Genomic DNA, 14,323 nt, shown 5'->3' with positions numbered 1-14,323 from the left:
GTCTTTTACCTGGGAGTGGTTCCTCTATGTTTTCATTTTACTTGTACTTCTTTTACTCTGAGTTTAGAAGAAACAATCATCTACTGTTGCTTGAAGGGCTATTTATGTTGGTGTGTCCTTGTCTAGCTTGTGTGGATTTACTATATTTGGTATGAGGCCTGTATTTAGTGTGTGCATGCCTGTTGTGTCTTTCCTCAGCATGTGCTGGTGGTTATCACCTTGACAGGGAGTGTGCAGATGCAGCAGCCGGTGCCCAGTCCTGAGGGTCTTGGTGGTGGTGGTGGCTCAGATGCGCCCCTGGAGCATGCAGCGCGAGTGGAGGCAGTTCATGATCGTTGCTAGAGTTTGCAAGGGAGGTGGTGGTGGTTTGTCACCAACCCTGTAACCAGTGCAGGTGGGGTCCTGCCCTCTGTAAGTTTGTGCACAAAGAAAAAGGCTACAGTGGTGGATCCGCCCCCAGTGACACCTGGCCTCTAAGATGGCCTGGGCTTCCTCCATGCACACCCTCAGTTGTGGTCACACTAGATTCCAACAACATCTCCCAGGCTGTTTCTGCACAGCTAATCTTAGTCCTCTCTCCAGGTCTGATCTCTGAAAGCCTGAGTTCTGACACGTTCCCTGCCCACACTGGCAGACTGGTGTTTCAGGTTGCCACCAAGACCATCTGTACAGTTTTTCTTCTACTCTGGCTGCTGCATTCTCCTTTGAGGCTCTGAAGCTCCCCTTCCATCCCGGCAGATCTCGCTGGTGAGGGGTCTTCCCAGGGTGCAGGAACCCTTCCTCTTCCACAGCTCCCTCCCAGGGGTGCAGGTCTCAGCCCATTCCTTTCTCATTTTCTTTTTAATCTTTTTTCCTATCCGGTTACCTGGAAACTTTCTTGCTCTTTCAGCAGTCTGAGGTATTCTGCCAGTATTCAGTAGATATTCTGTAAGAATCCTTCCACATGTAGATGTATTTTTGCATTTGTGGGAAAAGGGGAGCTTCATATCCTACCATGCCACCATCTTAACTGCTCCTCAGGTATGTGCCTTTTAAATAAATACTTCAGATGCTTCTCATGCCTCACCATTAGAGTAAAATGATGATACCTGTGAAAGTGACCCCACTTCCACTTTCCTACCAGACATAGCTGAGAATGCCTTAGAGAAGGAATGTGTCTAATATAAATGCTTAACCTTATACCTACAACTGTTAATAAATGCTCCCAATTTCATATTCCTGAAAACATAAGCAGAAACTTATAGATGCTGAACCAAGTATACACTACTTAAAAACAGGTTAAAGGTAGGTCCCAAAAGATTCTTTTTATTTAAAAAATATTACATGTAATTATACAAATTTTTTAAGAGACTTAAAAATATCTCAGGAGTTGCACTAAGACAAACAATTCCACTTTTCCTTTAATAAATTACACATCTAAACTTTCCCCCCTTATTACTGTAATATTAACTAATAAAATATTACTTGTATTTGGAAAAGAAGAAAGAGGTTACATTACAGTTGAATTAGGTTCAGGAATCAAGCTCAATTTGTTTCCAAGACTTGGAAGAACTTCTTTTGTACTGTTCCAGTTCCTAAAACAAAAACATGTTTTACTAGTAAAAAACTTTAAAATTTAAACTAGGAGCCTTAAAACTGCCTTAGCATTTTTGGGGTGTAACAGTGTATCCTTTATAAAAGTATTATCACTCTCAAAATTTCTTGACAACTACTTTATAAATGACTATACTCGGGAGGTATCTTCTAGAAATGTAGTCTTCAGAGTATATCTATGTAGCCTAAGTAGCACTTGGAGATGAATTAAAATTTTAGACAAAATTATATTCTAAATAGTGCATCCACATTGTTTTTCAAGTAACAAAATTAGGCATTGTTATATGCATGCTTTGGGCTCCCTGGTGACTCAGCTGGTACAGAATATGCCTGCAATGCAGGAGACCTGGGTTTGATTCCTGGATTGGGAGATCCCTTGGAGAAGGGAACAGCTACCCACTGCAGTATTCTGGCTGGAGGAATTCCATGGACTGTATAGTCCATGGGGTCACAAAGAGTCAGACATGACTGAATGACTTTCACATTCATGGATGCTTTAAGAATACAAAAATGATCTTATTTTTAAACATTTGCTGTTCAACTCTTGTCAAATTGTGGTTGAAGTTAGCAAAGTATCAATATTTAAAATGTACATATCCTTTGACCCAGTGATTATACCTTTAGACATCCATCATATAGCACAATAGAGAAGAGCAGAAGGATATTCACTGCACTGTCTACTGGCATGCAATCGGAAATGGCTTAGATATCTCATGGTAAGGACTGATTAAATACCTCAGTGCTCACTGACGCCTGACTTTGTAGGCAGCCAACAAAAATAATAGTGCTGTATGTGCCAAATGAGAAAGGCAGCTAGGTGGAGAGAGGGCAGGACATTCCCATTTTCTATATTATATACTTCTGTGTCTTGATTTTTTTCACCATTGAGTATATGTTACTTTTACAATTCATAAAACAAAGATAAACTTGAGTGGAGGTGGGAAAACCTGCATGAGACAACTAACATGCAAAAGGGACCATCTAAGGGGATTGTCTTTTGGCTTCTTCCATGTTGTTCAGTGTCTAAGTGTACAAAGTGTATCATTGTTTCAGATAAGCAAAAAGTGGTTACTCTGCAAGATAAGGCAATCCCTGCCCTTTGCCTAATGTAACTGAAGTTCATAGTTGCCAGGAAAAGAAAACTGCACTCTCATTTTCAGAAAAATGGCAGATGATCTCTTTCGTACATATATTCTAAGTCATTAAAATTTAAATGTTGAAAGTTTCAAAACACTATAATGACTTTGAAGAAAATTTTTTCCATAGTATTAACTCCAAAGTAGTCTTTATAGCTTGGTTTAATTTTAATGACATTAACTCAGTTCACCAGTTATCTTACTTGTAACTTATGGTTTCAAGGATTGTTAGCTCATAAAGAATAAACAATAATCAGTTACCACAAACTTTGCCTTTAATTGGAAGTGCTGAATTATTATTTTTTTTTACCAATGGTAATGGTGAGGGCATTGCTCTGAGATGCTGTGCTCGTAGTTTCTCCCTTCTGTAAGCTGTAAAGTGACAGAACTGGGCTGGTCCCCCAGCTACACCAGGAGGAGGATGGAGAGTAACTGGCGTGATACAGAACTCACTGTGTTCACTAGATCTTTAGTACTGCTCTCATGCGACCTCAGCATTATGTGATGATGTTTTAAAGGAACAGCAACTAAGAGGGCTCTCTTTGCACTACAGTTCTTCATGGCCACTCTAGAGAGTCACTTTAAAAGAGAAAGCAAAACCAAAAAGGGTTTCTACCCTGCTTCTTAAAAGCTTCTAAAGTTTTCAAATATAAATATATATAATGCTTAAAACACCATCTTCAATAGAGGACAGTAAAAAACATTTCCCCCCAACATGTAAATCAATCAATGTGTGTCTGTGTTTAAATTATAAGCCTAGGGATTATAAAGAGTTTTTTGAAAACAGGGATTCAAAATGTATATGTATGGTTGAACCAAGAAGACCTTAAAAATAACTGTTTACCCAAACCTTTTCCATTTTTTTTTTTTTTGCTTTGACAATAAAAATATAGAAAAGAGGTAGAAGGATTCAGCAAGTGCTTTCTATACTTGACTCCCTTAAAATCAGGAGTGCTTTAAAACTGGAAGACTTTTAAAAAATAGTAAATACCAAGGAACTATTTTCTGGTGCCCATGTCAAGTCTGACAAAAGAGAGCTAATTAGGAAAGACATTTAGTCTGCAGAAAAGGTGAAAAGGGGTCTTAAGGTTGATCCTCAAACCAGGGGGACTAATTTCAGTCTCTGTGAGGATCTTCATGCATCAGTGGGGACTGGGAGCAAAAGGGATTCTGGACAGTGATCATAAATGACATGTTCTACTATCAAGAACTTAAAGCATTATGGAATACTGTGTCTCAGTGCCTCCCCTTTCACTGGCAGGATAATGTAACAGAAGTATGGTTTAAGTAAAGTGTGGTTTAAAGGGACACATCTTTCTTGCCTGATGATTCTACATGACTTGGGCTTTTTTAAAGGCTCAGTATTAGAGGAACTGAACGGGACTCATGAATTAGCCTATCTTAGAAGTGGCGTGCTCTGATTTCATTGCCAAAGCTTAAGGGTACCACACTTTTTGTTTGATGCCTGATTATTTAAGCCACTAATAATGAGACTTGGGGATGGGAGGGAGTCATATGGAGGATCACATCTGGACTCGGACAGACCGAGGGCCAGCCCTCCACTCATATGCCACTGGATTATTTTCAGTGAAATAAGATGTCATCTTTCTTCCTAGGAAGGACAAGAATCAGTAACTGTTTGGGTTGAAGGGCAGACACACAGCACACAGTACAGACGTCAAGTAGTTACCAGTTGCTTTTAGGTAGGGACGTAATTTTGTGTGATTATGGAAAGCCCTGAATGAGACATTCCTTTTAGATGGCTATTCTTCTTCTAATAGGCAAATCAAATCTAAAGATTATAATGCTGTTTTCACTGAAAAATGTTAGCATAGCAATAATCATTAAAAGATCAAGAAGGCAGTGTTTTTAGAAAGAGCTGTAGACTAGATTTTCACCTACGGCAGATGAATTCTTTTGTAGGCTATGTTAATAAAAGTGGCATTGACTATCTTGCCCATATAAAAAATGAAAATGTATTGTTAAATGTTTAGTAGGAGATAGGGGTTTTTCAAAATTAATCTACAGAGAGTTTTCTCACATATAAATCAGCTTCTGTGTTTATCAGTAGACAACTGGAAACAATGTAAGCCCCTGAAACGGCTTTGGAAGAACGTGAAAGAATATATAAAGTTGTGGATATTAGAATGTCAAAATTTGGAAGTGAACATGTATAAAATAATTGAGTATCAACTGCTAATCATTAGCATGACTTTTAAAGCAGAGGAGGGTACTACATGTGCAAACTAAAATCAATTCATCTACTAAAAGACCATGAATGAAACTGCTTCAGAGGCAAAATTCGGACATTATAACTTTTCAAGTGAGTCTAAAAAAAAGTTTGTCCAGAGAATGTGGTAATTAGTGAGGTACAAGGGAAGAACGATACAGGTATTGTGGGGCTGCTTTCCAGTTGTACTCAAAACTCATATGGTTTTAGGTCAGTTAGGGATGATGGATTTGAATGTGAAACCTTAAGATGCTCAGAAATACTCCTGCCCTTTAATAATAAATGTATAAAAGGGATCACTGTATAATATAAACAGATAATCTTATCAACAATGGCAGTTAGTCACTAACTCCTAGATAAATATTAATTCAGAGATGACTTCCAACTAATCTCTATAGCCAAGCTGCAAAACACAGTAAGGGTTACATGAGGTCATTTTAGTGTTCCTGCAACATGCCTCTCATTTTGCTACAGCTATAATACCCTCTAAGTATTCATGACATGTTTTTCAGAAGTCTTCTGTACTTAAAATGTTTTGCTTACTTATTCTAGGGCCCCAGAAGGTAAAAGGCGACTGCTGAGAAAAAAAAAGGCCCTGGTCCCTGCTCACAGTGGGTGGTTGTGTTCAGCTTATCCTAGCAACAGTTATACAGCTCTACAAATCCCACCTGAGAGGTGGTCAGGGCGTTTCATTTACTGTGCTTATTATATAAGGTTATATTCTTCACAATGACTCGCTTTATCAAACTAAAAGGAGATCCAGGAAAATCTCAATATTGGATCATGATAAAAATTTACCAACTCTTACATTCTTATATCAGGCTGTGTATCACAAATGGTGCTATCTGGCACATATATGGAAAGCAGTCTCCACTTTTAATCACTTTCCTGAGAGTTCCTGGGTTTTGTCAAGTATGTGCTTTCAGATTAGGCAGTCCTTAATTTTTCTGATATGAGAAAAGTATGTGTGCTGCTGTGCTTAGTCGCTCAGTCATGTCCATCTCTTTGCAATCCCATGGACTGTACCTGCCAGGTTCCTCTGTCCATGGGGATTCTTCAGGCAAGAATACTGGAATCAGTTGCCACGCCCTCCTCCAGGGGATCTTCCCAACCCAGGGATCGAACCTAGGTCTGCCACATTGCAGGCAGATTCTTTTTTTTTTTTTTTAAATGAGAGGGAAACCCAGACTCTAGAAGGAAGCCAGCCACGTGCAGAGCTTGACTGGCAGGCATAGTGACTAGCAGGAAAGGTGCTTGGATACTGAGTCCCTCCACCTGTGGCTGTGAGGCCTGCAGGCAGATTCTTTACCATCTGAGCCACCAAGAAAAGTATGGATATATCTAAATGTCCTAATAAAAAACAAAACCTTCTAATAATCCCACAAATAAAAGAATATTATGGAAGTGTCTTCCCAACAGCGAGGTAAGAATCACTACCCATCTTCCACATAAAGTATACTGGCAAGTCCAAAAAGCATATGTGAACACTAAGTCATCTCTGGGTGGTAGAATGTTATGTGATCTTTAGTTCCTTCTTTATGCATATCAGAATTTATATATATATAAATAGTGAAGATATACTATTTAAATAATTTTGAAAGGAAAAAGTTAAGTAAATAAGTTGAGAAAAATTTATGGAATTCTAAGTATATTTCTGTGATAAAACTCAAGATGAAATAAATGTTGAGGATAATACCTGATCCTTCTGAATTCTCATCTCATCAACTTCACTTTCAGCATATTGAGGGTCTTTTGCAGGGTCCTTGACATCTTTTAGTGTGTTGATACTCTGAAATCACAATTTGTTAAGTCACTTCATGCTCATAACCAAAAACCTTCAATGACCATCATCTACCTCACAAGCCAAGTTCCTGTTTCTTGGGCAGCCAGTGAAGGCTGATCTTTTGAGCCTTCATCAACACTGAAGGCCAATTCAAATTCCCCAGGTTCTCTCTCCCTCTTGGATACTGTTTCTCCCTTCTCTAACAACCAGAAAGAGCTCTGTTTGGAAGCAGAGTGAGAAAAGTGTCTTACCCATTGTTTCAGCCCCACGGGGTCAGACAGACAGTAGATTTTAAGCAAGTGTTTAACTGATTTGAGTAAGTAGAAAACAAAGTTACTATAATAGGCCTGTTTGAACATTTCCCAATAACTGATGAATAACAGCAAAAGCGAAAAGGCGAAAGTCGCTCAGTCATGTCTGACTCTTTGCAACCCCATGGACTATTCGGTTCATAGAATTCTCCAGGCTAGAATACTGGAGTGGGTAGCCTTTCCCTTCTCCAGGGGATCTTCCCAGCCCAGGGATCAAACCCAGGTCTCCCGCATTGCAGGCGGATACTTTACCAGCTGAGCCACAAGGGGAAGCCCAACTGTTGAATAGTGCTGAAAATTCTTGCTTTAAAAGAATGAGAAATAGATACCTTTGGTGGAAAGAGCTTTTCATACACTTTTTTCCACAGGTCCATTGGTGAACGGGCATGAAGCTTTCCAATGTCATTATCAGGAAGAGGAGGGGGTCCTAGAATTGGAAGTTTTAATTCAAATGACTGCATTGACTAAAACATTATAAACTATTACTATCAATAAAACAGATGATACTTAAATCTTAGATCACTCATTTCCTTTTCTTCTATAATCACCATTAAAATTTATCTCAACCCAGTGTAACAAGGCCACTGGGACAGATTCTAGTACCAGAGGGAGAGGAGCCAGAGTAATGAGTAAATTGCAATTCTCTTTCCATGCACTTACGTAGATGCTCAGGAAAAATAGAAAATATGACATTCTCATGTGTTTGTGAATGTTTAAGGAAACAGATGTTCTTATGTGCTGTTGAATAGAATGCAAATTGTGACAGCTATACTGGAGGGTAATATGGCACCAGTAAATACTATTAAAATACAAAAAAAGATCACATCCTATTACCCAGAAATTCTAGTTTGAGTGTTTATCTTAGAAATACCTGCATACACACATTAAGGATTTCACAGAGCCGCATTATTTGTATTAGTGAAAAAATGGCCTCAGCTGAAATGTCCATCAATAGAGGTACAGTGAACTAAATTCCTATGCGTAGCCATGCTCTGGAACACTCTCCAGCAGCCAAAGTTCCAGACAGACCTATGTGCCGCGTTAATATGGAGAAAGCACTAAGGTGTATTGAGTAAAAAAGGAAAACTTCAAGATGACACAGAATAATACAACTGTATTAAAACAAGTCGTCTTTTTTCTGTACCACATTCACATGTATAGAAAATGGAATATTAAACTTGATCATATATGTACTGCCTGTATAACTTAAAAATTAATGTGAAAAATTTGAAAATATGCTGCCACTTCTTGGTCATTTTTCAATGCATAGTCTGAGATATCTCATTCTTTCTATGCTAGCATCTACATTGCTCACTGTTTCACTCTATCTTTCAGGGCCTCCTTACGACTTTGGTGGCTAAGATAGTGATCACACCCACCACTCTTACCCAGATTTCCCAAATTTCCTCCTTGTCCTCACTTGTGTGTGTGTGTATTAAGCTGTACACAAGTTTATCACCTTTGTAGGCTCATGTATCCCTGACCACAGTCAAGACACTGAACAGTTTCATTCCCAGGAAGATCCCTCGTGTTGCTCTTTTATAACCAAACCCACCTCCTTCTCAATCCCTCTCCCTCCCTCCCTCCCCGCCTACAGTTCTGTCCCTAACCTCTGACAACCATTAATCTTTCCTACATTTCTAAAATTTCTTCATTCCAGAATTTTATATAAATAGAACTGTATGTAACATTTTCTGATCGGCTTTTAAAATTCAGTATAATTCTCTGGAGAGTAAACCAAGTTGCTGTATATATCAATAGTTTGTTCCTTTTCATTGCTGAGTAGTAAGTATTCCATGGTATGGATATACCACAGTTTATCCATTTACCTGTTGAATGATGTCTGGGTTGTTTCCACTTTTGGGCTATTACAAATAAACATATCATGAACATCTATGTACAGATTTTTATGTGAACATACATTTTCATTTCTCTCAAATAAATGTCAAATAGTGCAATTTCTAGGTCATATGGTAGCTATATGATTAGTTCTATAAGAAACCATCAAACTGTTTTCAAGAGTGGTTGACCAGCTGCTATGGAGGTTCCTTAAAAAACTAAAAAAAAGCTATCATATGACCCTGCAGTCCTGCTCCTGGGCATTTATCTGGAGAAAAACATGATCTGAAAGGATACATGCACCCCAGTGTTCACTGCAGCACTGTTTATAAAAGCCCAGACATGGAAGCAACCTAATGTCCATCAACAGAGGGATGGATAAAGATGTGGTGTATATATATTTACAATGGAATATTACTCAGCCACTAAAAAGAATGAAATAATGCCATTTGCAGCAACATGGATGGACCTAGAGAGTATCGTCATTCTGAGTAAAGTAAGTCAGAGAGGGAGAAATATTGTATGATATCCCTTATCTGTGGAATCTAAAAATAAATAATGCAAATGAACTTACAAAACAGAAAGACTCACAGACTTAGAGAATGAACTTATGATTGCTGGGGGAAGGGGAGAGTTGGGGAGTTTGGGAAGGTCATGTACACACTGCTATATCTAAAATGGATAACCAAAAGGACCTATGGTCTAGTACGTGGAACTCTGCTCAATGTCATGTGGCAGCCTGGGTGGGAGTTGGGCTTGAGGGAGAATGGACACATGTATGGCTGAGTCCCTTTGCTGTTCACCTGAAACTGCCACAACACTGTTCATCAGCTATGCTCCAATACAAAAGGCAGTTAATGCATGTTAAGTCACTTCAGTCATGTCCAACTCGTTGTGACCCCATGGACTGCAGCCCACCAGGCTCCTCCGTCCACGTGATTTTCCAAGAAAGAATACTGGAGGGGGTTGTCATGCCTTCCTCCAGAATACAAAATAAAAAATTCAAAAGGAAAAGAGTGTCTATTTTACATTCCTGCCAGCAATGTATGAGTGATCCAATTTCTCCACATCCTCTCACCAGCACTTGGTGTTACGACTATATTTTAACTATTCTGGTAAGTGTGTGGTAATATATCAATGTAGTTTCAATTTGCATTTCCTTCATGTAAAAAAATGTATTAAATATCTTTTCATGTGCTTATTTGCCATTATTGTATATCCATAATGAAAATATCTGGCCATATCCTTTACATATTTTCGAATTGGATTTTTTTTTACTGTTATATATTCAAGATACTAGTCCTTTGTAAAGCATGTAGTTCGAAATTTCTCCCAGATTGTAGCATATCTTTTTATTCTTTTCACATGGGCTTTTAAGAGCAAAAGTTTTTGACTTTGATGAGGTCCAAGCTCCATGATTTTTTAAATTCAGTATTTTTCGACCTTTTTCTGACCTCTGACTACTTACAGGGGCAAAAGATTTCCATCAGCATTTCTATCATTACACACAGTGATTCTCACTGCTAATGAAATTAAGTTGGCAATTATAATAATTATAATTATAAAAATCAGTCTTTATAATCACTCATTAACACCTCTGTTCTTTTCATTCCAATTCAATCTATAATCCCATGACAAAGATCTCTACATTTGAAGTCAACTTCAGCATGTAAGAGTAATGGGGGGTGGGAAAAAAGAAAACCACTGTCCATTGGTGTTAAAACCAAACTATGCCAACCCCAGAGTACAGAGTTGCTAGGCCCCAAAATCTCTACAATGAGATTACTTCTGTGAGAAGACAGGGAGCTTGACCACATAAACTCTTGAAATTTCTTCTGCTTTGTGAGTCTAGGGATAAGTATAGGAAACATACCAACATCCCATTAGATGAAGTATTTACATAACAAAAAATTAAGGCATACCTAGTTAATGCAACTGTGTTCTTTTGAGTTATTCCAACACTTGAATTTCTTATATTTTTCATCATTGCTTATAATATATAGCTTTGAATTTCCTGACTACTCTATCCTTCTGATTTTCTTCTAAACCCAAGGAGCTAAAATTTAAAAGTACCTGGAAATCAGTGAGGGAAAGAAAGTACATGCAATTTTTTTTTAGTGGTATAGAGATCAGAAATCAGTCGCTCATATGCCAACATCCCTTTCATCACAAATATGTCAATGTGATGCATTCTGCATCAATACAATTATACAAATAAATACACAAGACATGACGACAATAATAATGAAACCAGAAACTGTGGTTAGGGTTAGGAGATGTTGGAGATGAAGTGAACAGGCAGTAGGATAAAATCAATAAGCAATTAAAACAAATGGGAACAATCTTAATAAGTTCACCAACCTATCTGACTTAAAGAATCCAATCCTGCTGTGATAAACAGAGGTTTATTCTGATCCACACATATTGATTTGCTACACGGATAAGAAGAAAAAAGAATCTAATTTAGTTTAGCAATCAAATATCCTGCCATTCCCTACTGTAAATACAAGAGCCAAGTTTTATATCTAGCCCCTATGAGAGCATTTCTCAAAATAAGTGAATGATTATTAACTTAACCAATTCAAAAAATAAAGTATAGCTCTAATAAAGATATTATAGGAGAAAAAAAGACCCAAATTACCTCAAATCAAAACCAAGAAAGATAGCAAGGTTAAGAAAAATACTTACTAAAATGATCAATTCCATTTCTAATATAAAATAGTGATAACAGTGGGAAAGCTACTAAAATAAGGGGAAAGGAAGTAACAGGATCAAGGAAACAAGCATAATAGTATGATTATTTTATTCTAGTTTCCAACTACTATATAACATTTTATAGTTGTAAAATATGATAAATATTTAAATAATATAAGAAGCAAGAGATAATATGAAATTATCTAAGAACAGTCATCTGAGGCATTTTTCCCAGTCAAGAAACAAGAGATTTGTGAGAACAATAATCAGATGAGAGAATACAAAATAAAAAGTAAAAAGATATTAAAAAATATTTTAATGCTACCTTTTGTTGATGCCAAATGCCAATTGGTTAATAACTCCACGTATTTTTAGTAATAGAGCTTCTGATTTACTGGTAAACTAAAAAGAAAAAAATCAGGACAATAAATTACACGCTCAGCTTTCAAATCACAGAAAGAGGTAAAATAAACATGGCTTTCAACAAGTACAGACTGCAGAGAGAATTACTATTTATTTGCCCAACAAAATCTCCTGTTTGAGTAAACAAAACCAAACCCGAATAAAGGAAAAGAAAGAAATCTCGATAAATTTGTTTTAACTCACTCTTCAAATTTCATGAGTGCACGATATATTTATTGTATGTACTTGTGTTTATGCACTGATCATTTCAGCTACTCCCACAAATGGACTGTAATCATTACCAAAATGCAATCTGGTTGGTTAAAAAATAGGAGGTATGTATCATAAATAACTTTTCCATCCAAACGCATACTGTTGTCCTCAAAGCAGTTAATGTGGGAGCTGCAGACTAGTCTAACAATACTGATACTCACTAAAACAACTTTAAAACCTCTCTTCAGATTTGCCTTTAAAGTTTGCAAAGTAGGCTACTGACTCTTCTCAGTGGTGGTCTATAACCAAGTGATCATAACCAGAATATTTTAGAAGAATGAAACTGCATGGGTACTACTAATCATTAAGCTGAGAAATCAGATGAAAACCAGGACATATGGCTACCCTACAAAACCTTTTAAGACTAATTTTGAATGTTTGGAAATACAAAGGTCACCCAGCCAATTCAGAATGACTAAGATGTATGAAAGTAGGAAAAACAATCTTGAACCAAAATGAAATGTAATTATAAGGTAAAAAGATCAGTGTTCAGAATAAGATTCGTTCAAGACCTGGGTTTTATCCCTAGGTTGGGAAGATACCCTGGAGAAGGGAAAGACTATTCACTCCAGTATTCTGGCCTGGAGAATTCCACAGTCCATGGGGGGTCGCAAAGATTCAGACACAACTGAGTTTCACTTTCACTTTTCAGATTAAGAACAGGCTCCCAGGGAAAGGGCCTCCCTGGTAGCTCAGAAGGTAAAGAATCTGCCTGCAATGTAGAAGACCTGGGTTCAATTCCTGGATTGGGAAGATCCTCTGGAGAAGGGAATGGCAACCCACTCCAGTATTCTTGTCTGGAAAATTCCACAGACAGAGGAACCTGGCGGGCTACAGTCCATGAGATCCCAAAGAGTCGGACTGAGCGACGAACACTTAACTTCCCAGGGGGAAGCTATTCAAGGGAGAACACTCATGTGACTATATAAGATTTGATACATTTTAAAAATTGAAACTATTTTATGCTTCTATTGAGACAATATTCTAATATGAAAACTTCAGTTGAATTTTAAAAACACAACTTTTTATCATCATCATTGTATTCTCTATTATGTTCCCTATATGGTGAGGAAAAAAAACCTCATCACAAGTGTATTTCATAGGACTGCAGGGCTGGGAGGACATGAGAAGTTTTTCTAATTCAACCCCATCCCTACCCCTATCTGCTGCATCAGTTGCCTCGAAAATATCCTCCACAAATATATGTAGAGTTCTACTTATGAACTCAATGCCTGGGAATTCATGATCTCCAAAAGCAACTCATTCCATTTTCAGATAATGGCAGTATTAGAAATTTCTTAATTTGAATTAAACCCCAATGATTCCTTGTTCTTGACTCTAAGAAAGCATACATTTAACCCCTTTCCCATGGATCAGTCCTTCAAATATTTAAAGACTGTTATCACATTCCAAATGCCAGAATATCATTTTATGCTGTTCCTCATATATCATAATTTTAAGTTCCCTACCATCCTGGGGTCTCTCCACTGAATCTGGTCCTACTTACCAATGTTTTTCTCTTTTTAATTAACTTGATCAGATTGCTCATATTACTGAATTAGTATTCTTGACTGAATTATAAAGGATAAACTATGTTTAAAAAAACAAAACAAAACTGCTGCATATCACTGAACCTTGGAAAACAGAAAGTACCAAAGTCTGGACTCGAGGGTCAGAGTGGAAGCGAAACTGAAAGGTGGGGCCTTGTTAGCTCTGGCCGCTCTCCTTGATTTGGGAAGCTAGAAAAGCTGTATGGTTTCCATGGTGGTCCAGAGTGCTCTTCTAAAGCCAACCTCTGATTTACTGACAGCTGAGATGAAAGATTCTCAGATCCTTTCCCCAGTCCCTGGACTTCTAGGGTCTTGAGAGCCATGATTAATTGCAGGTCTGCTGTGGCCTGGGTTGATCTGACTTCATCTGTTATTACATTCTTACTGATAAGACCAGACTGGGCACTGATGGATCATCAAAATGTAATCTGTTTCTAAACAAAGAGAGGGATTTTCCTCAGCTAACTAAACAGAAGTAAATGTGGAGCTTTATCTAGAAGCGAAAGTAAGAA

The 14,323-nt window shown here is 37.7% G+C and overlaps 1 protein-coding gene across 1 annotated transcript in view; it reads right to left on the bottom strand.

Annotated features, from left to right (window-relative positions):
• Positions 1-1,284: 1,284 nt before the first annotated feature.
• Positions 1,285-14,323, bottom strand: part of DYNC2LI1 (dynein cytoplasmic 2 light intermediate chain 1) — a 38,274-nt gene continuing 25,235 nt past the window's right edge. Inside the window, exons 9-13 of the mRNA XM_019970072.2 lie at positions 11,912-11,988; positions 11,254-11,324; positions 7,383-7,480; positions 6,656-6,748; positions 1,285-1,574 (exon numbers count right to left, since the gene is read on the bottom strand). Coding sequence (XP_019825631.2) covers positions 1,512-1,574; positions 6,656-6,748; positions 7,383-7,480; positions 11,254-11,324; positions 11,912-11,988 — 402 coding nt within the window. The 3' untranslated portion in view covers positions 1,285-1,511. The remainder of the gene's footprint in view (positions 1,575-6,655; positions 6,749-7,382; positions 7,481-11,253; positions 11,325-11,911; positions 11,989-14,323) is intronic.

Source organism: Bos indicus, chromosome 11, assembly GCF_029378745.1.
Source record: "Bos indicus isolate NIAB-ARS_2022 breed Sahiwal x Tharparkar chromosome 11, NIAB-ARS_B.indTharparkar_mat_pri_1.0, whole genome shotgun sequence".
Classification (NCBI taxonomy): Eukaryota; Metazoa; Chordata; class Mammalia; order Artiodactyla; family Bovidae; genus Bos; species Bos indicus.
The sequence above is the reverse complement of the archived record's forward strand: the minus strand, read 5'-3'. Positions and strand labels throughout refer to the sequence as shown.